Source organism: Lytechinus variegatus, chromosome 5, assembly GCF_018143015.1.
Source record: "Lytechinus variegatus isolate NC3 chromosome 5, Lvar_3.0, whole genome shotgun sequence".
In the NCBI taxonomy this organism is placed as follows: Eukaryota; Metazoa; Echinodermata; class Echinoidea; order Temnopleuroida; family Toxopneustidae; genus Lytechinus; species Lytechinus variegatus.
The window spans coordinates 30881238-30905230 of record NC_054744.1 but is presented as its reverse complement, the minus strand read 5'-3'; the positions used below and the strand labels follow the sequence as shown (position 1 = coordinate 30905230).

Sequence of the window (23993 nt, the reverse complement as noted above, 5' to 3'; positions counted from 1 at the left end):
ACGTGATAGGATTTCTGATCGTTGATTATTTTCCCATAAACTCTCATGGTAAATAAGGAATGGCTTTCCTATTCGCTATATTCTACGTGATAGGATTTCTGATCGTTGATTATTTTCCCATAAACTCAATAGATATATCCATTGGATGATTCAGATCTTCCCAGGGACCCCCAAAGCCATCGTCGTATCCGGTCACCGAGTGGCTTTTTGACGGATGCTATTGTTCGAGGGGATTAACCGGGTAGGTGCTCCCTGATTGGACGGCGGTACTTGAGCTTTAATCATCGCACAGCCAATCAGGACAAAGCCTTTCATCTGACCGCGGGTGCGCTGGTGGGTGACCGAAGCCAATAAATGGGAGCGCTCAGCTGGTGGAAAATCATATCGATAATCAGCTGCTATTCATCTCGTTTACAATCCGCTTCGCTTGCTTCGTCGCTTCAACTTCGTCGGCTACTCAGCGCTTCCTGCTCATCTACAATAATCATCATGGCCCCGTCCGTCATCGCAGTCTCTGCCGTCAACACTGCCGCTACTCAGCCTCACTTCGTCTCCGTTCTGATGTGCTCCGGTCCACACTCGGGGAAGGTCTTCGCTGTCCTCGTTCAAGACCTCGTCCACCGTCGCAAGAAGCTGGACATCGGTACACACGTCCTCGTCAAGCGTCACGATGGCAGTAAGAGGGTCAAAGGCGTCGTAGTTCACATGAATCGTAAGTATAGAACCTTAGTTCAGTCTATACCACCTGGTTCATTACACAATTCCCCCAAAAGGTTAAGGATTCCATAACCTTCAATTACAATTTTCTGCAGTATAAATTCATTTTTCACCCCCCCCCCCCCATTATTCAAATATAATATTTCAGCAAAGATGTTATCCCCGCCCTTTCCCCTACTAAAAATGGATATATTATGTCAAAATCTATCTTATTTTGTTTGTATTGTATTTCTGTACTTATTGAACATGTTACTTATTATCCATTTCTCTGTTTTCTTTTTCTTTCTGCAGCATTCCTCAACGCTGGGTTACCTCCAGCTAAGGCCAAAGCAGTACCAGTTCCCAATCTGCCTCGACAGCAACCAGCCAAGCGACCATGTATGCCAGAGCAGCCAAGCCTAGCCGACGACGTAGCGGTCCGTGCAGCGAAGCGGTCAAAGCCTGGTCCTTCTCAACCGAACGGTGTCTCGGCCCTCCAACCAGCCTTGCTCCAGATGGGTCCACATGGCACGGTCTTCATTCGCTGCTTCAACCAAGAGCCTGAGCCTCCCTGTCGACGCATCTTCGGTCCTCAGTCTACCCGCTACCCAACCCGACACCGCGTCCGCCGAGAGCTGGTCTATGGCAAGACGTCGATGAAGCTCAAGGGGTCATCGCAGCCCGTCAGCGTTGAGGAGCTCGACGGCATCGTTCCTCTCGACTGCCTCGACGACATCGTCTCCGTCAACGAACTCTGTGAAGCATTGACTCAAGCCAGGGAGGAAGCAGTTTCGATCGTCGGTCCGCTCCACTCCACTCCGATCTCCGCGCCACCTCCTAGCCTATCCGACGCTCCGTCCATCACGCCGTACTTCAAGGGAGAGTTTCAACCGCTCCGACCAGCGCCCTACTCACGCAACCTCTTTGAAGCCGAGCCTCGGGTCGAACGCCACGCCGACCAGAGACTGAATGATGGACTGTACCCCGCCAGCTTTCTTGGTTCGCGGATGTCTTCCCCTCGTATGGCTTGAACTATTTTATTTTGGACACTTATCCCATTTGATGATTCATTGTGACAATTTTGGAAATCTCTTGAACTTTTACCTTATGTATTTATGTAACTTTAAGAAGGGAACCATCCACGTTTTACCTTTCAATTACTCTTGCCTTGACAGTGTTCAATAACAATTGGAACCAGTATTTTTCTACTCATAACTTTCCTTTGTGAAATGGAATTGCATTTTTTATTTGCATGATTTGTAACATCCAGTTGTAAATGATCAGATAGCATATGTGCTTTGTGTGCATACAAATTGTAAATATGCATGGACATATGGATGTATCAGTTTGTAAATATTCAATTGTTGCTATTGCACTGTGGTGCAAATTTGTAAATAATTTGTAAATAATTTGTAAATAAAGTACATAGATGCATATTGGTTTCTAAATTTTAAATTCATTAAGTTTCAGAACTGGAAGATTGATTGTGTTGTGAATGATTGCTTGATGCTGTCACTGTATTGTGGATGGTTGCTTGCTAGTGATCGTGTTATAAATGACTTCTTGTTGATGTTGCTTGATTGGGTTGGGAATGGTTGATTGTGTTGTGAATGATTGCTTGTTGATGTTGCTTGGGTTGGGAATGGTTGTTTGTTGATGTTGTGGAAGATTGCTTGTGTTGTGAATGGTTGCTTGATTAGGTTGGGAATGGTTGCTTGTTGATTGGATTGAGAATGGTTGCTTGATGTTGTGGAAGATTGCTTGTGCTGTGAATGGTTGCTTGATTGTGATGTGGGTTTTGTTTTTCAACATATTAACGTCACATTTGAAACCGAATTTGCCCCCAATATTTACTTTCTTACACTTTAAAATGAGTCTCTGACACTTTGGTGCGTGCTCACTCATCCATAAATAAACGAATCGATTTTATTTTCGCACAGAATTCTGCCCATGGGTTGATAAACATTACTGCCAAATGACATTGCTAAAGACAGCCTTGAAAAAAGTTCCACCTATTGAACAAGGAGTTAATTATTCTTCAACATAATTATGCACCCATATGTACACACGTCTATGACAGAGGAAGTCAAAATTTTAACAAATATGAAATGAGGGTTTGTTTCATGAACGGTTTTTGTTACTTCTGCCAACAGTTATTCCATGAAACTTCGCACACGGCTTCAGAGTAACACTATCCAAAAGGCGCGCACACCAATACGGCACAAAGTGGAGCCAATGCCTTAAACTTTCCTCTCATTTGCATTATTTTCGAATTTTGTGCGCTCACTGATGCATTAAACATCGGGATTTTCATAAAAATCATATCAAATGAACTTTGCAAGGTTTGTGACAGATATCCAGATACAAATTGCATTTTTTTCAATTCAAGCGTGAATGTTTATTTAAACGCATTATAATCATTGAAGCATGTTAATTGGTCATGAACATGACGAAAAAGTTGAGAAAAGATCCTTTTCAGTTACCAAAATGAAACAATACTTGCCTATGATATTTTAGAATCATATTTTTGTTTTCAATAGATGTTCATTGAACCGTGAAACGATGAATATTGTTGAAGAAACTAAAAAATAACTGTCATCATATTCTATCATTTTTATTGATAGAAATGTGTAAAAAAAATCAAATTATAGCAAATTTGGATTCGTGTTATTCATCCGTGAAATTTAGCCAAACAAGTTGTATCGTCTTTTATAAAATACATTTTACAAGCCTTCTCACTATTTTTTAGGATGAGAATGTGGAATTAGCTCCAATAAAATGGAATCATAGTCATGATATTTGGCTTGTGACTTTTGAAAAGTGACATTTTTGCCTTATGACGGTGCTCACTGTCATGACGTAAAATATGTCCATAACATTTACTCAGAGGGTAGCTTATAAAATTACCTACACGCTCATGTAAAAATATATTTTAAAAATATATTCGGAAATTATTGATGTTTGTTTAAGGGGTGACTTACTTTTTTTGTTGTGTATAATTTCCATACTGACAAGTACTAATGAGCTAATGGCTAATACGCTAATGACATTAATTTTCACAAAGGGTGACCTGACAAACTTGACCTTGAACGATAATTCTACAATATATAGGCTTGATAAGATTTTAAAGTGGTGATGCTTGCGATTTTTTGGACTTCAAACAATAATTAAAAAAAGGTAATTGATGTTTTTTTCTTCATTCTTTTTTCTTTACAATGTTAAAAAAGGCAAATTTTGAAAGGGTAAAATAATTCCTCTATATTAAAATATGGACATCCCGGAACTGGCTTTCTGTAAACAATTTAAGAATTTATAGTTATCAAATTTTAGATTTTGTAGTTATCAAATTTTAGATTTTGTAATACCGCATTTGTTTATCCAATAATATTATTGATTCTAATCAACTAAAGTAATTTTCTTGATCACAATTCAATCATAATATAGCTTAATTGACGTGTAATAAGAAAACAATGTTTGCCAAAAAAAATATTAAAACGAATTGCAAAGCACCCCTAGCTCTACAAAACAAGAAAGTAAATATTCATAGCATGGAAATTGAAATAAGAAATGGTAAAATTATACATGAAAGGCACCAGAAGAATACTTTGATAAGGGGGGGGGGGGGCGAATAAGACGATCCAAGGATGGCGTCAGGCCATGCATGCAGGCATCATTCATTATTTGGAGGTATTCGACCCAGATCCTAGATCTCCTTCTACTATAGTATTTCATTCTTCTCACTTTACTTGGAAACATCAAGTAGTTTTTGTCGTGTATAATAATTATATAAAGCAAGAAGAATTTATCCAATGAAGATAAAGAAGAAAACAAAAAGTTGGTTAGTTTTTTAAGTATCGTCATCCATTGGGTTAAAACTTCAACCGAATTTTCAAAAAAAAAAAAAAATTAAAGCGTTTTTCACCTAACTATTTAGAATGGCTCATCTTTCGCATACCAAATGAAATTATATGATAAAAAATGATGATAATGATAAATCCATAATTTATTGTTCGAAATAGACATGAAATGAAATACTCCGAAAATTTGCTTTGCCCAATTGATCATGGGCCCGGCGGCCACTGTGCAGCGCCAGATCGACGAGGCTCTATCCCTTTAATCGTTGAACTCCAAACAGGGTAGCAGCAACTCCCATCTTTTTACGTCTTTTGGTCTGACGCGGCCGGGGTTTGAACCCCCGACCTCCCGGTCGTGAGACGGACGCTCTACCAACTGAGCCAACACACCCGTAATATAAACCACTATTACTTTTACATGCAAAATATCTATTTTTTGGACTGTAGATGGTCAAAAGGCTGTGGAATATGTCCATTATTACAATGTTTATAATGAAAGCCAATATAATTATATTATGCAACAAGAAAATAGGTGAGAACTATCCACCATATTGAAATGCAACGTAGTGTTAACATTTATCATGCTGCAAGTTGTCCCTGCCATTCAGATTCGATTTGATTTAATGTCAGGACAGACCTATTGAAACCAAAACGGTTAGAGTTTGACCATCATACTTTTTGACAATTAAACGTCAACTTGCATTTGACAGCCTCTGCTGTCCCGAGTCAATGAATATGAATGACAAGCTAGTCCCCTCTAATCACCGCACTGAACGGCATGGGCGGAAATCCCAGGGGGGACAGGGGGACGTGTCCCCCCTACTCAAAATAGTAGGGGGGGGACACAATATCAAATGTCCCCCTACTATTTTTGGTCTTTTATGATGGTAAGAAATACATCATTCAAAATCGAAATAAAACATGCATGTATATTGGACGAGATGACCCTACTTTGGCGATGAAAACTTTTTTTTTTGCTTGTCAAATTTTCCCGCCCCTTGTACCCATAGGCAGATTCAGAGGGCCGAGAAGGAAGAGAAGGACGACAAGTGCATAAGATGAGGGGAAGACTTGGAAAAAAAAGAATCTTTCGTGCCACTATAAAAAAAAAATCGTTCGCGATTCGCGCTCGCATTGTCTGTTAGGTGATTTACATATCTTGTTCGATATGGAGTTCGAATATCAAGTTTGGAAGTCAATATACAAAACACATTTTACCTCGGAAATCGAACTTTCATTATTTTGTGTAATTTACAAATTGGTTTTTAAAAAGTGCTCTGTAAAAATGTCAGTTTTATGGTCTGAATCAGTGGCGTACCTAAAATTTTCCACAAGGTCTTCAAGCTCGTCGGGGGGGGGGGGGGCAGGGATACGTCCTTTGCATGGGTTGTGACTCGTCGGGGGGGGGGGGGGCAGACTACGCCCTTGCCCCCCGTAGGTACGCTAGTGGTCTGAATGTTAACATTTGCTGCTTGCGCTGCGCGCTCGCAAATTTTGATTTATCAGGTTCCTAATATTTTCGTGTATTTCATGCAGTTTTCAAAATATCCCTTTTCAGGTCTGATTGTCAAGACGTATCAGCTAGAGCGCCCTGCACGCTCGCATTTTGATTGGCGAGTTATATAAATGCTTCAATATTGATTAGACAACAAACTACTTATAATCCGCTTTTCATGACAGTTTATCAAAAACTTTAGCTCGCCATTTGCGCTCGCATTAATGGTTAAAACTATATTAACAAATGCATCCTATTCATAATCACATAAGTGAAATGTCCACTTGTTATGCCATGATATCATCAGATTTCGCGCCCTCATTAGGCATTAGTAAATATGATAAATCAAATTATCCATTTTGTTTCATCTCGCGCTTAGCAAGAGGAATGGGAAGATAGTCATCATTTTCATATGACATGTCCTAAGGATGTCCCAGTCCTACGTCAAAACTCAAATAATAATTTTTAAGTGCGATCCATATCCACCTTACATTTTTTCTACAAAGTGCTTTAATAATAATAATAATATAATATAGGATATTTATATTGCGCACATATCCACCTTGTTAGGTGCTCAAGGCGCTCCTATATTACCCGGCTAAGCTAGGCGTTCATAGCGCACACAGCTTTTAAAGGAGTTACTTCCTACCGGTACCCATTCACCTCACCTGGGTTGAGTGCAGCACACTGTGGATCAGTTTAAATATAAAGCTGAAATTGCCTTTTTTTAAAGATCGGAATATCAAAGTTTTATGATTTTCATGATTAAAGTTATATCTAAAATGCCCAGATTCTAGGTCTAAATATGAAACACACTCACGCATGTTTATTCAGATACTCAACTTATTCTCTAATTTAAATCATTATCCAGTTTCAGATCACAATATCAAAATTTTTCTGCTAACGCTTTGTGCTCGCATTATTAATGTAGGAAGACCCCATATTACTCATCCTTTTGATGATTTACAAAACATGAACAGAGTGGCCCATTTTTAGGTCTAAATCTCGAATTTTTTTCTACTTGCTCTCGCATCAATTGTTAAATTATATAGCTATCCTGTTCACGATTACAAAAACTGATAAAAATTTTCCATTCTTTCTTTAGAAAGTTCAAAATATTTTAGCTCGCGCTTCGCGCTCGCATTTTTTATTGTTGAAATATGTAACGCCTTCATGGCTAAATGCAAGCAGTTCTTAACAGGTACCAGTTCAAAACGTATATAAAAATTTTCTGCTCGCGCTTTGAGCTCGCATTATTACTCATCCTTTTCAATATTTACAAAACATGAATAGGGTGTCTCGTTCTGTAAATATTATAAGACTATATCTCGAAATTTTCCGCTCGCGCTCGCATTAATTGTTTACTTATATACCTATTCTGCTTGAGTCACAAAAAGTGCTTAGAATTTCAATTCTTTAGGTGAAAATATACCCAAAAAATTCAGCTCGCGCTTCGCGCCCGCATTATTTGTTTGTTAAATGCTACTTTAAGAGGTATCTTTTCCGTCAATTTATTTCTGCTCGCGCTGTGCGTTCGTGGTAATTATGAAGTTGGATACACATCTTTTTCAGGATAACAAACATTGCCCAGAATCAGTTCAAATTTTAGGGAAAAAAATACATAAAATTTCCCCCAAAATAGCTCGCGCTTCGCATCATATAAATAAGGATTATAATATTAAATATTAATTTATAAGAATAAAGGTAAGAAGTGACTAATGTTTGTTTGTTATTAGACTACCCCTTCAAAGAAGGAAACAAAAATCATCTTCGAGTTGCCGATCGGGGAAAATATGGCTGAAACAAATCCCCCCCCCCCCTATTGGCGAAGGCTGGATCCACCCCTGTGTCCCCCTTACCTTTTGGGAGAGATTTCCGCCCCTGTTGAACGGGACCCGTTGTAAAGGAATACACGTCCGCATTTTGCTCATGAGGGAATACAACGCGTCACGCGGATAATCTCTTTTGGCCGCTTTTACCCCATAATAATGCATTCTCCTCAACCCCATTCCACGTTTCCCATCATACGCTACCGTTATGTTTTTCAAAGTTTTCTATAAGTAACCATATTGACATTTTATATTGAAAGAGAGTAATAAAAAAAAATCATGGGCTTGATATGGGGGGGGGGGGGGTGACAGTGCAAGAAAATAACAATTAGATGGTAATTTTAAGTTTTTTGTACACATCTTTTTGGGGGGAGGGCTCCCCGGGAGGGGGCTTAAGCCATCCACCTCTGATTCCATTTAACTACGCAAATGATTATATGCACAGGAATATACTTTGATGCGCATAAAACTAGAATCGTCTACGAGTTCTTAATTTTTTTATTGATTGAAAGTTCAACTTAGGAAATATATGTTCAGTAATTCAAAACTGAACATATTAATGATTCAATAAGATAGGGCGATATATTCAACAAGTTATGTAGAGCCTACATCAAATACCTACAGAAGGAAAATACTAGAACAGAAAAAGAAGGGTCGAATTGGAATTATATCAGGTGGCTGTACAGACATGTTTTCTATCGTCACTAAACGGATTCTACCCAAGACCGATTGATATGCCGTTCAATTAAAAATATTTATAAAAAAAGTTTTAAGATAATTCTGTGACATACTTCACTTCGAAATTTCAAATGATTTGAATGAAATAAATGACCGTTCACAATAAAACTCAATGCAGTTTATTCTATTTTTTCGTGGAACTTAACCAAACAGCCCCCCCCCCCTCGCAAAAACCCAACTCACTAGAAGAATGCAGGAAAGGAGATCGTTTTGGTATCATAATATTGTTCAGCGATAGAGATGTGCTTTCTGATAATTTATTCTTATGTTATGTGATCCCGTTAACATATTTTTACTGACATGTATGTAGGCAAATAAAGTATGTCACTGAATTGATCTAAAACTGTTAATGTTAAAATAAAAATCAAATATGGAATTGAATCTGTTTTAATACATCCATCACCATCACTCATATAGGCTAATATCTTTATCAGATGTTACCTAACTTTGATTGACAGTACCCCCCCCCCCCTCGATCCCCGTTTATAATAGAACGCCTTTCTCTTCAACTTATTGTTCGCTTTCTTTGTTCGCTCACCTACACGTGACTGCGGCAGGAGCTTTCATCGTTGTCTGGCCATTCAAAGCCAAGACCTCTCAGCGGCAATCGCTTTAATCATCGGCCGACGAATCAGCGTGAAGGAAAGAAGCGTCGCGGCAATCGCTTTAATCATAGTCCAGCCAATCAGCGTCAACTACGGAACACAAGCTGCCATCGCGGCAATAAAAGCTTTAATCATCGACTGACCAATCGGGACAAAGAATTCGAATGGTAAGTAATTGTTGAGATTCAAAGTCTATACAACGTCCAATGATAATGAAAGATTGAAAAAAAGCCAAACTCCAAACCAAAGAGTTTGTTGTAAAGCTACTTCATGAAGGTAGAAAATGAGGGATTAATATAATAATCTATAACAATCAAGCATATTTTTCTCTAAACTACAATAAAAAGAAATAACTATCAAGTCCTGATATTGCTCGTAATTTCTGCAAATAACAACTTAAAAATTTGTATCAGTTTATCATTATGAGGTATATTAGGTATATTAATCAATGAAGTCAAATGTACTTATAATTTCTTCCGGTTTCGAATGTGTTAAAACAGTGCATGATCCATTTATGAAATAATGGAAATGTATTAATGTACAAGGTTGCTGTCTCTTTACAAACCATTCTATCGACTTAGTCGATATGGTAACCAATAAATACTGAAGCAGTTCACTGGTTTCTTAAAACATTCCGTGACATTATGTGCCTACAGCAGTAGGATGAGAGAACAAGTTTTCGCATGCACAAACCCCTACAAACATGACAAAGATATTAAGAGTACGAAAAATAAGTTATTTTATAAGTGAGTAAACTATGAAATGCGTGTTGGCACAATGATTAGAAATTTACATTTCTACACATGAGCAAGCATTGTTTTGGATCCGACTGTTAATCGAAATGAAATTCAGAGTCTGTTTTAAATGCATGACGAGTATTTCAATACAGAATGATAGTTATTTTTTTTTTTTTTGGGGGGGGGTTGAAAGACTTGGGATCCCATTTGACCAAGCAGTATGATATTCATAAGAAAAAAAGAGGAAACAGTAAAAACTTCGTTCGCTGAAACGCCTCTTTAATTGTCGATTCTACTTGCCCCTCCCCCCAAAAAAAAATCATAGTTAACTCCCAATAATGGTTTATCTTTGGCAAACACACAGGAATCATATTGCTCTTTAACATAATTCGGCTTGATGTCTATCTCAAAACTGCGAATCGTGTTCACTGATTAAACAAAAAAAGAAGAAAGAAGAATCCATTAATATGCAACAAGATAATAATTATAAAAAGGCCATTCGAATTTGCACTTGCATGAAGTTGTTTAGGTCGAAATTTTGAATTTCTTTAAACAAAGTTCAGTGCATTGCATTTGAATTGCATACAGGACAGACCTAATACCGACATTTGGCATAAAATAACCTGACTATTATGCATTCTTTGTGACAAATGTCACTTTTAATTTGATAGTTTCTGCTGTCCACAGATTATGAATGGCAAGCCAATCCCCTCGAATCCCGCGCCTTACGAGACCGGTAGGAAATGATTACAATGCCCGTATTCCCCGCTGCTCAATAGCAGAATATGAGATTATACAAAGCGCCACGCGGGCCCGCGCACAATATCTTTGCCTCCTATATACCAATTCACTTCGACCCCTCTAAACGTGTCCGTTTGCTATCAGTAGGTCGTATTATATACAAGTTCTACCGTTATATCTCTCGAATTAAGCTTCCTCATCCAGATTTAATGGAGTTGAAAGAGATAATTGACTCAATATAACGAATTGTACAGGTCTTATCGCAAGGATTCTCCACATCAAGTGTATCCAATTACTACATAATTTGCATATTAAAACTTAACAAGTGGAATGCCTCTGGCCGTCTCACCTGCATCACGCGGTTCACTATAGCAGCAGTGCTGACTTTGCATACTACTCTAACTCGCACAAGATGTTCAGTGATACATGGTTACTCTTATGTCCTCTTTTTATGAACTAGACCAATAAACTTACAGAGATATGATGGTTATTCAACAAAAAAACCCAACATGGCCAAAGTTCATTGACCTTACATGACCTTTGACCTTGATCATGTGACCTGAAACTGGAACAGGATGTCCAGTGATACTTGATTACTCTTATGTACAAGTTTCATGAATCAGATCCATAAACTTTCAAAGTTATGATGGTAATTCAACAGATACACCCAATTCGGCTAAAGTTCATTGACCTTTGACCTTGGACATGTGACCTGAAACATGCACAGGATGTTCAGTGATACTTAATTACTCTAATGTCCAAGTTTAATGAACTAGACCAATAAACTTTCAAAGTTATGATGGTAATTCAACAGATACCCCCGATTCGGCCAAAGTTCATTGACCCTAAATGACCTTTGACCTTAATCATGAGACCTGAAACTTGCACAAAATGTTCAGTGATGCTTGATTACTATTATGTCCAAGTTTCATGAATCAGATCCATAAACTTTCAAAGTTATGATGGGAATTCAACAGATATCCCCAATTCGGCCAAAGTTCATTGACCCTAAATGACCTTTGACCTTGATCATGTGACCTGAAACCTGCACAAAATGTTCAGTGATGCTTGATTACTATTATGTCCAAGTTTCATGAATCAGATCCATAAACTTTCAAAGTTATGATGGGAATTCAACAGATATCCCCAATTCGGCCAAAGTTCATTGACCCTAAATGACCTTTGACCTTGGTCATGTGACGTGAAACTCATGCAGGATGTTCAGTGATACTTGATTAACCTTATGTCCAAGTTTCATGAACTAGGTCCATATATTTTCTAAGTTATGATGACATTTCAAAAACTTAACCTCAGGTTAAGATTTCGATGTTGATTACTCCAACATGGTCTAAGTTCATTGACCCTAAATGACCTTTGACCTTGGTCATGTGACATGAAACTCTAATAGGATGTTCAGTAATACTTGATTTACCTTATGGCCAAGTTTTATTAACTAGGTCCATATACTTTCTAAGTTATGATGTCATTTCAAAAACTTAACCTCAGGTTAAGATTTGATGTTGACGCCGCCGCCGCCGCCGTCGCCGTCGCCGTCGGAAAAGCGGCGCCTATAGTCTCACTTTGCTTCGCAGGTGAGACAAAAACTACTGCACAAATTTCAATTAACGTGTTAATCAGCTCAAATCAACAGTTCTCGAATCGGTAGGGTGGTGTATAAATATGTATTTTTAAGGATACCAGTGCAAGAGAAGAAGAAGAGTCAAAGCGGAATTAAAACAAATCTCAAGTAGGCCTACTTACAGACCAACTGCGGTCTACATTATTACTTATTTTGTTTTAATTACTTAATACTTTCAATCATAGCTTCTTTAATAAAATAATGCAAAGTTGCAAATTTCGTATGAAAATATAACACTAAATTGATATAAGATTATGAAACATAATATAAACAGGTATATATAAAAGATCGTTTATTCTATTCAAATACTCAACCCTGTGTATACTTGGAGGTCTTGTTCTCATGTTCGGAAAATGAGACAATTGACTCGGATTTACTATATTAATGTCAACAATATTTTTCAATCTCTTTTCTTATTATATGTTTTATTATTGCAAATCAAATCAATAATTGACTTGGGTCTTGTCACTTTGTTCTTGTATTATCTAAATCTTCGCATCTTCTTCAGGACAATGAAACAAATGATTACAAACAAGATTTTATGACCGGTTCATATTAAGACAGTGATTCTAATTGAAAATACACTCTGAATTTACTAATGAAAAAAACGAGGACAAGAGTGACATAATTTTGTGGTCATCATATTGAAAATATAGCAATTGTAAATCATCAATCTAATATTTAGGAGCCTTGCGAAATATATCACAGCAAAGAGCTTGCAGTTTGGCTACTTTTAACTTTAAGGACAAGTCCATCCCAAGAAAAACTTGATTTGAATAAAAAGAGAAAAATTCAACAAGCATAACACTGAAAATTTCATCAAAATCGGATGTAAAATAAGAAAGTTATGACATTTTAAAGTTTCGCTTCATTTCACAAAACACTTATATGCACATCTCGGTCGGTATGCAAATGAGGGAACTAATGACATCACTAACTCACTATTTCTTTTGTATTTTATTATATGGAATATGAAATATTTTGATTTTCTCGTCATTGTCATGTGAAATGAAGTTTCATTCCTCCCTGAACATGTGGAATTCCATTATTTTAACATTTTGTGCTTCAGGCAAGGAGGTCCTAATCATCAAATTCGTAAAAATTGAAATATTGTATAATTCAAACAATAAAAAACAAAAGAAATAGTGAGTGAGTGACATCATCGACTCTCTCATTTAGATGTAACTGGCTCGTTCATATTTAACTATTTTGTTAAAAATAAACGAAACTTTGAAATGTCATAACTTTCTTTTGTATTTTATTATATGGAATATGAAATATTTTGATTTTCTCGTCATTGTCATGTGAACTGAAGTTTCATTCCTCCCTGAACATGTGGAATTCCATTATTTCAACATTTTGTGCTACAGGCATGGAGGTCCTTATCATCAAATTCGTAAAAATTGAAATATTGTATAATTCAAACAATAAAAACCCAAAGAAATGAGTGAGTGATATCATCGACTCTCTCATTTAGATGTAACTGGCTCCTTCATATTTAACTATTTTGTTAAAAATAAACGAAACTTTGAAATGTCATAACTTTCTTATTTTACATCCGATTTTGATGAAATTTTCAGCGTTGTGCTTGTCTGATTTTTCTCTATTGATTCAAATCAACATTTTTTCTGAGGTGGACTTGACCTTCAATAAGTTTTCATAGTTCTGCAAAATGTAAAACAGGGTAATCGTTGTCCCATAAGAAGTATCCACACATTACATCGAACATAAATAACTCTTCATAAACTTTAAAAAGAATCGAGAAATGCTATTTAGAGTTTCAGACCAAGTTTGAATACTGACAAGAGTGGGATTATTATTTTCATTACAGGCGACATGGATTTTGATGACAATCCGAAGTATTTTCAAAATTGTTATAGTGAGATTGAGAATGAATATTCTGTATTAAGGAATGATTTAAACAATGTTGTATAGTGTTTTATGCAGAAGTTTCCTCTCATGGTAAATAAGGAATGGCTTTCCTATTCGCTATATTCTACGTGATAGGATTTCTGATCATCAATTTTTTTCCCTAAACTCAATAGATAGATCAATTGGATGATTCAGATCTTCCCAGGGACCCCCCACCAGCCATCGTCGTATCCGGTCACCGAGTGGCTTTTTGACGGATGCTATTGTTCGAGGGGATTAACCGGGTAGGTGCTCCCTGATTGGACGGCGGTACTTGAGCTTTAATCATCGCACAGCCAATCAGGACAAAGCCTTTCATCTGACCGCGGGTGCGCTGGTGGGTGACCGAAGCCAATAAATGGGCGCGCTCAGCTGGTGGAAAATCATATCGATAATCAGCTGCTATTCATCTCGTTTACAATCCGCTTCGCTTGCTTCGTCGCTTCAACTTCGTCGGCTACTCAGCGCTTCCTGCTCATCTACAATCATCATCATGGCCCCGTCCGTCAACGCAGTCTCTGCCGCTACTCAGCCTCACTTCGTCTCCGTTCTGATGTGCTCCGGTCCACACTCGGGGAAGGTCTTCGCTGTACTCGTTCAAGACCTCGTCCACCGTCGCAAGAAGCTGGACATCGGTACACACGTCCTCGTCAAGCGTCACGATGGCAGTAAGAGGGTCAAAGGCGTCGTAGTACACATGAATCGTAAGTATAGAACCTAACTCAGTCTATGTCACCCGTTTCATTGTACAATTCCCCCAAAACATTAAGGATTCCATAACCTTCAATTACATTTCTGCTCTATGAAATCATTTTTGTTTGTTTATACAAATATTACAATTCAGCCAAGATAATGTTATCCCCGCCTCTCCCTACCTTTATTGATATATTGTTATATCTTATTTTGTATTTCTGTACTTATTGAACATGTTACTTATTATCCATTTCTCTTTTTTCCTTTCCTTTCTGCAGCATTCCTCAACGCAGCAGTACCAGCCGACGACGTAGCGGTCCGTGCAGCGAAGCGGTCAAAGCCTGGTCCTTCTCAGCCGAACGGTGTCCCGGCCCTCCATCCAGCCTTGCTCCAGAAAGGTCCACGTGGCGGGGTCTTCATCCGCTGCATCAACCAAGAGCCTGAGCCTCCACGTCGACGCATCTCCGGTCCTCAGTCTACCCGCTACCCAACCCGACACCGCGTCCGCCGAGAGCTGGTCTATGGCAAGACGTCGATGAAGCTCAAGGGGTCATCGCAGCCTGTCAGCGTTGAGGAGCTCGACGGCATCGTTCCTCTCGACTGCCTCGACGACATCGTCTCCGTCAACGAACTCTGTGAAGCCTTGACTCAAGCCGGGGAGGAAGCAGTATCGATCGTCGGTCCGCTCCACTCCACTCCGATCTCCGCGCCGCCTCCTAGCCTATCCGACGCTCCGTCCATCACGCCGTACTTCAAGGAAGAGTTTCAACCGCTCCGACCAGCGCCCTACTCACGCAACCTCTTTGCAGCCGAGCCTCGGGTCGAACGCCACGCCGACCACAGACTGGATGATGGACTGTACCCCGCCAGCTTTCTTGGTTCGCGGATGTCTTCCCCTCGTATGGCTTGAACTCTTTTATTTTGGACACTTTTGGACACAGTTGATGATTCATTGTGACCATTTTGGAAATCTCTTGAACTTTTACCTTATGTAAAGTCAGTTGAATTTGATAGTCAGTTGAATTTGAACTCTACAAAAAAGGGAGCCATCCACGTTTTTACCTTTCAATGCTTTGCTTAATCAACTTCAATTATCAAATCATATTTTGGCATTCAACAGCTATGCAATTATTCTTGCCTTGACAGTGTTCAATAACAATTGGAACCAGTATTTTTCTACTCAAAACTTTCCTTTGTGAAATGGAATTGCATTTTTTATTTGCATGATTTGTAACATCCAGTTGTAAATGATCAGATAGCATATGTGCTTTGTGTGCATACAAATTGTAAATATGCATGGACATATGGATGTATCAGTTTGTAAATATTCAATTGTTGCTATTGCACTGTGGTGCAAATTTGTAAATAATTTGTAAATAAAGTACATAGATGCATATTGGTTTCTAAATTTTAAATTCATTAAGTTTCAGAACTGGAAGATTGATTGTGTTGTGAATGATTGCTTGATGCTGTCACTGTATTGTGAATGGTTGCTTGCTAGTGATCGTGTTATAAATGACTTATTGTTGATGTTGCTTGATTGGGTTGGGAATGGTTGCTTGTTGATGTTGTGGAAGATTGCTTGTGCTGTGAATGGTTGCTTGATTGGGTTGGGAATGGTTGCTTGTTGATGTTGTGGAAGATTGCTTGTGCTGTGAATGGTTGCTTGATTGGATCGGGAATGGTTTAATAATTACCATACGATCATGATTTTTTTTTGCATGGTCAGCCCCCCCCCCCACTTTGAAAACCGTACCGCGGCCCCCTGTATCGTGACGTATCCTCTACAACTTGTTAGATCATGTTAAAAATTGAAAGCGTTGGCGGCTCCCCCGATTATAGGCCCCTCCCCCATATTAAAATTCTGGATCCACCACTGATTTGTCCATAAATTATACTGATCATGAGAAATTGATAGGAAAAAAACATTTATGCAGTATAAAAAGTATTCATTCCTAAGTTTTCGAATGTGCTCGCTCAAGCATGAAAATGTTTTAAAGGAGAATGAAACCATTGGAAAAAGATAGCTTGTGTGAAAACAGAAAAATCAAAGAAACAGATAAACGAAAGTTTGAGAAAAATCGGACAAATAATGAGAGAGTTATGAGTATTTGAATATTGTGATCACTAATGCTATGGAGATAGCAAATTGGTAATGCGACAAAGATGTGTGATGTCACTTGTGAACAACTCTCCCCATTACTTTAGTATATATTTCACTTGAATTGCCTCTTTTATCACATCTATCCATAAAATCATGTGTTCTTTCTACATGAGGGCATGTAATACATATTTTTTAAGAATACATCATGGATAAAGAGTTTGTATCATCATAATAGCAAAAAGAGACATTTTGAGGGTATTTTATAGTCCACCAAAGGGAAAGTTGTTCATCAGTGACATCACATGCACCAGAAAGTGACAGTGACATCACATGCACCAGACATCACATGCACCAGAAAGCGTGAACACATTACACCGATTCTTCGCTCTCTTCATTGGCTCTCCATCCCTCAACGCATCAAATTCAAGGTTTTACTCATCACTTACAAGGCTCTTCATGGACTCTCTCCAGCGTACATCAAAGCACTCATCTCACCTAAAACCCCTACTTCTATCCGACTTCGCTCATCCTCATCTATCCATCTTCAACTTTCTCATGGTCCTCGAACCCGCACCCGCTACGGTGATCGTGCCTTCGCCGTATGTGCTCCTAGGCTTTGGAATGCTCTCCCGGTCTACGTTCGTGACTCTCCAACAATTTCCACATTTAAGATTAGGTTGAAAACATACCTTTTTAATCAGTAATTTGTTTTGTTATTCCATGTATTTTTCATGCATTTTCCTTAATTTTTTGTAGTCTTTAAGTGTATATTATTCTGTATTCTGTTACTTGCAATTTTTGTCTATGTATCCAGCGCTTAGAAACAACGCGTATTAAGCGCTTTATAAATGTTGATTACTAGTATTATTATTATTATTATTATCACACATCCTTGTAGCATTGCCAATGTGAGGATCTCTATAGCATTAGTGATTGAAATATTCAAATGCTCATAACTTTCTCACTATTTGTCCGATTTTTCTCAAACTTTCTTTATTCTTATTCTTTGATTTTTCTGTTTCTACACAAGGCTTGTGTAGAAACAGAAGGCGCGCCTGACACAAGCCTATTTGTTCCAAACGTTTCATTCCCATTCAAGTTCGGAAAGTGTGTTGATAGAAATGATGGATGATAAAAAAAACAGCAATTAACGTCACATTTGAAACCGAATTTGCCCCCAATATTTACTTTCTTACCCTTTAAAATGAGTCTCTGACATTGAAAATACAAATTTTCCCACTTTGGTGCGTGCTCACTCATCCATAAATAAACGAATCGATTTTATTTTTGCACAGAATTCTGCCCATGGGTTGATAAACAGTACTGCCAAATGACATTGCTAAAGACAGCCTTGCTTTATGAAAAAAAGTTCCACCTATTGAATAAGGAGTTAATTATTCTTCAACATAATTATGCACCCATATGTACACAAGTCTATGAGAGAGGAAGTCAAAATTTTAACAAATATGAAATGAGGGTTTGTTTCATGAACGGTTTTTGTTACTTCTGCCAACGGTTATTTCATGAAACTTCGCACACGGCTTCAGAGTAACACTATCCAAAAGGCGCGCACACCAAAATAACCATTTGATACGGCACAAAGTGGAGCCAATGCCTTAAACTTTCCTCTCATTTGCAGAATTTTCGAATTTTGTGCGCTCACTGATGCATTAAACTTCGGGATTTTCATAAAAATCAAATCAAATGAACTTTGCAAGGAGGTTTGTGACAAATATCCATAGATACAAATTGCATTTTTTCAATAACGTAAAAAAGAGCTTATCACATTCCACATGTTCATTCAAGCGTGAATGTTTATTTAAACGCATTATAATCATTGAAGCATGTTAATTGGTCATGAACATAACGAAAAAGTTGAGAAAAGATCATTTTCAGTTACCAAAATGAAACAATACTTGCCTATGATATTTTAAAATCATATTTTTGTTTTCAATAGATGTTCATTGAACCGTGAAACGATGAATATTGTTGAAGAAACTCAAAAATAACTGTCATCATATTCTATCATTTTTATTGATAGAAATGTGTAAAAAAATCCAATTATAGCAAATTTGGATTCGTGTTATTCATCCGTGAAATTTAGCCAAACAAGTTGTATCGTCTTTTAGAAAGTACATTTTACAAGCCTTCTCACTATTTTTCAGGATGAGAATGTGGAATTAGCTCCAATAAAATGGAATCATAGTCATGATATTTGGCTTGTGACTTTTGAAAAGTGACATTTTTGCCTTATGACGGTGCTCACTGTCATGACGTAAAATATGTCCATAACATTTACTTAGCTTATAAAATTACCTACACGCTCATGTAGAAATATATTAAAAAAACTCGCATTGGTTCGGAAATTATTGATGTTTGTTTAAGGGGTGACTTACTTTTTTTGTTGTGTATAGTTTCCATACTGACAAGTACTAATGAGCTAATGGTTAATACGCTAATGACATTAATTTTCACAAAGGGTGACCTGACAAACTTGACCTTGAACGATAATTCTACAATATAATTTATAGGCTTGATAAGATTTTAAAGTGGTGATGCTTGCGATTTTTGGACTTCAAAAAATAATTTAAAAAGGGTAAATTGATGTTTTTTCTTCATTCTTTTTTCTTTACAATGTTAAAAAAGGAAAATTTTGAAAGGGTTAAAATAATTCCTCTACATTAAAATATGGACATCCCGGAACGCTATTCTAATGAATAAATATAAATGGCTATCTGTAAACAATTTTAGAATGTCTAATAATGCAATTTATGATTATAGTATTTTAGATTTTGTAATAACGCATTTGTTTATCCAATAATATTATTGATTCTAATCCACTAAAGTAATTTTCTTGATCACAATTCAATCATAATATAGCCTAATTGACGTGTAAAAAGAAAAACAATGTTTGCCAAAAAATATTAAAAACAATTGCAAAGCACCCCTAGCTCTATAAAATTACACATGAAAGGCGCCAGAAGAATACTTTGATAAGGGGGGGGGGGGGGACGGATAAGATGACCCAAGGATGGCGTCAGGCCATGCATGCAGGCATCATTAATTCTTTGGAGGTATTCGACCCAGATCCTAGATCTCCTACTATAGTATTTCATTCTTCTCACTTTACTTGGAAACATCAAGTAGTTTTTGTCGTGTATAATAATTATATAAAGCAAGAAGAATTTATCCAATGAAGATAAAGAAGAAAACAAAAATTGGTTAGTTTTTTAAGTATCGTCATCCATTGGGTTAAAACTTCAACCGAATTTTCAAAAAAAAAAAAAAAAAATTAAAGCGTTTTTAACCTATTTAGAATGGCTCATCTTTCGCATACCAAATGAAATTATATGAGTTAAAATTATGATAATGATAAATCCATAATTTATTGTTCGAAATAGACATGAAATGAAATACTCCGAAAATTTGCTTTGCCCAATTGATCATGGGCCCGGCGGCCACTGTGCAGCGCCAGATCGACGAGGCTCTATCCCTTTAATCGTTGAACGCCAAACAGGGTAGCAGCAACTCCCATCTTTTTACGTCTTTTGGTCTGACGCGGCCGGGGTTTGAACCCCCGACCTCCCGGTTGTGAGACGGACGCTCTACCAACTGAGCCAACACACCCGTAATATAAACCACTATTACTTTTACATGCAAAATATCTATTTTTTGGACTGTAGATGGTCAAAAGGCTGTGGAATATGTCCATTATTACAATGTTTATAATGAAAGCCAATATAATTATATTATGCAACAAGAAAATAGGTGAGAACTATCCACCATATTGAAATGCAACGTAGTGTTAACATTTATCATGCTGCAAGTTGTCCCTGCCATTCAGATTCGATTTAATTTAATGTCAGGACAGACCTATTGAAACCAAAACGGTTAGAGTTTGACCATCATACTTTTTGACAATTAAACGTCAACTTGCATTTGACAGCCTCTGCTTTCCCGAGTCAATGAATATGAATGACAAGCCAGTCCCCTCTAGTCACCGCACCTAACGGGACCCGTTGTAAAGGAATACACGTCCGCATTCTATTTTGCTCATGAGGGAATACAACGCGTCACGCGGATAATCTCTTTTGGCCGCTTTTACCCCATAATAATGCATTCTCCTCAACCCCATTCCACGTTTCCCATCATACGCTACCGTTATGTTTTTCAAAGTTTTCTATAAGTAACCATATTGACATTTTATATTGAAAGAGTAATAAAAAAATCATGGGCTTGATGGGGGGGGGGGATGACTGTGCAAGAAAATAACAATTAGATGGTAATTTTCAGTTTTTTGTACACATTTTTTGGGGGGAGGGCTCCCCGGGAGGCGTATTTTTTTTTACACCACTGCTCCGCCAAAATCCGCAGAAATACGAAAGAAACGACTCGCGGGCAAGTCTAATCTGTGCGCTCTTGAATTAAAGCAAAGCTCTCGGAATTCCCGCGTGAGATGTGCATGTATGAACCCGGTGTATTAAGTTGAATGACTATCCAAAACCACCTGAAATCATCCCGTTACCACATTATTTTCTTAAGGTTATTGTTGATATTATGGAAAAAGGTTCTAAAAACCATTTTAGTTTGTAACTGAGCTGATTTTGTAGTGACAATGAAGATGTAAAGGATATTGTCTATTCAAAGTCTTGTGGCGAATTGAATTTGCTGAAAGAAAGTGTGGTGAGGGCACTTTTAGTATTTTTCCTACAGTATATAGGCCTCACTAGCGTCCCTACGGGGGGGGCAGTCTGCCCCCCCCCTGACGAGTCACAAACCATGCAAGGGACGTATCCCTGCCCCCCCCCCTGACGAGCTTGAAGCCCCCTTTTTTTTCTGCTTGTCAATTTTTTTTCTGGTACGAAATCCTATATTTGTGGTTGAAGGCCTAGTTATTTTTTTTTTATTTTTGCTTGTCAAATTTTGGGGCGGACGAATTTGCCCCCCCTGTGAAAAATCCTAGGTACGCCACTGATATATGCCTTCTAGTATTGACTTAATTGTTCTGAGGTTTTCCCAACCTTAAATACTTTTCAGAATCACGTACAGAGTATACATTTGCAGCAATTTGTACGTAGTGCACCTGTTGGATAAAGTTCAGTAGTAGCTGTGAGCTGAGAAAGATGAAAAGAGCCCGAAAAGAGAAGAGAAGCTATAGGGGTGGGGAGTGCGAAGGAATAGAGATAAAGGGGGAGAGCTAGGAGATACAAGGAGATTGATTTGGAAAAAAAATGTATTGTGAAAAAAAAATGAAAAAGAAATGGACCTTAAGCCGCAAGAGGGGTGGGGGAACAAAACAAGAGTCTACCCGGGCCAAGCAGAAAAATCAGATGAACAAAACGAAAACGTTCATTGGACATCTAAATATTTATGAAATTTTAATCACATCAAAATATGGGGAAATCACATGACAAATTGCCGATTTCATGAAGTCATGGATGCACCACTAACCATTCATTTTGTTTACAAATGTATTTATACTGCAAATAATCATTATTTGACCCATCACATGATTTTTTTCAGAACTCGAATCAAGCCTTACATAAATTGTTATGTAGGCCTTCTTGAAATATAATGAACTCAAAATATTGAGCTTGACTATATTTTTACACCTTTAATCACTCAATTATTATAAATATTGAATCATAAATTCATATTTTCAAGGTTGCTAAATAGAACTATAAAGTCTAATAATGGAAACATGAAAAGCATATCTCATCTAGATATCCTGGAAAAAGTTTTGAGGAAATCAAAATTTCGAAAAAAAATATATTTTGTAGTAATGATTAATGAACTATGGTTAGTCGTGCACCTATGATGTCAGCAAGTTGGTAATCGCTTGGTGATATTCACTTCATTGAAAATTCATAACATTCTTATTAGTTGTCCGATTTCCCTCAAACTTTTTATGCCCTTTCTGTCAATCTGATATTTCTTGTCCCGTTGAAAAAGAAAGTTATTTTGGCGTAGACTTTCCTTTAAAAAACTGAGAAAGAAAGAATTAATAGAGAGGTAGAGAGAAGATCGTATCTGCCAAATAAAAATGATAATAATAATGATCAAAATATGACTAATATAAAATCATATTTCTAGAGCGCATATCACTGCAGAAGCAGTCCCTATGTGCTGTGTAATTAACTAGAGAAAAGCAAAGGTATCAAGGTGTACTTATCAATAAATACAGACCAAATTTATCGACAAAGTGATTGTGCCTAATTTAATGGGATTTAATGACAACAAAATAAAGTTTTTTTTGTATTGGGCAAAAAGCAAGAGGGTAATGCAGAGACCACTGTCGCCTCAATCAGAACGGAGAATGCTGGAGAGACTCAGAGAGAGAGGGTGAGTGCTGAAGATCAGAGAGGTGAAAATTCTAATCGACGAAGAAAAGAAATCTAGTCTATCTGCAGCTAAAACCCTCGCTAGTTCTTTGTTTCATGTATCTGAATGTCTGGAGGTGCCATAAGTGCGATTAGGTCCCTACAAACTAAACGCTTTTAAAAAGCTATAGGCCTATATCTATATTGAAATCATAAGGTTTGTTTTGTATGACCATATTGAACGAAATCAAGATGTGTACGACGAAACGTGTGTGGTCAACGTGTTAGACTCTAGCGCGAGCCGTTTCTGTGGGGTTTTTCAATATTTTGGCGGAGCAGTGGTGTAAAAAAAAAATACGCCCCCGGGAGGGGGCTTAAGCCCTCCGCCTCTGATTCCATTTAACTACGCCAATGATTGATATGCGCATAAAACTAGAATCGTCTACGAGTTCTTAAATTTTTTATTGATTGAAAGTTCAACTTAGGAAATATATGTTCAGTAATTCAAAACTGAACATATTAATGATTCAATAAGATAGGGCGATATATTCAACAAGTTATGTAGAGCCTACATCAAAAACCTACAGAAGGAAAATACTAGAACAGAACAACACTGTTAGAAAATTTATCC

General features: G+C 37.5%; 2 protein-coding genes across 2 annotated transcripts in view; one reads left to right on the top strand and one right to left on the bottom strand.

Annotated features, from left to right (window-relative positions):
- Positions 1-365: 365 nt before the first annotated feature.
- LOC121415916 lies at positions 366-2097 on the top strand. The gene is made up of 2 exons (XM_041609310.1): positions 366-712; positions 1009-2097. The coding sequence occupies exons 1-2, from the start codon at positions 490-492 to the stop codon at positions 1725-1727; spliced, it is 942 nt and encodes a 313-aa protein (XP_041465244.1). The 5' UTR covers positions 366-489; the 3' UTR covers positions 1728-2097.
- A 13285-nt stretch (positions 2098-15382) lies between these two features.
- Positions 15383-23993, bottom strand: part of LOC121415915 (centlein-like) — a 63725-nt gene continuing 55114 nt past the window's right edge. The window contains exons 31-32 of the mRNA XM_041609309.1: positions 23152-23180; positions 15383-15533 (exon numbers count right to left, since the gene is read on the bottom strand). Of these exons, the coding sequence (XP_041465243.1) occupies positions 15458-15533; positions 23152-23180 (105 nt within the window). The 3' untranslated portion in view covers positions 15383-15457. The remainder of the gene's footprint in view (positions 15534-23151; positions 23181-23993) is intronic.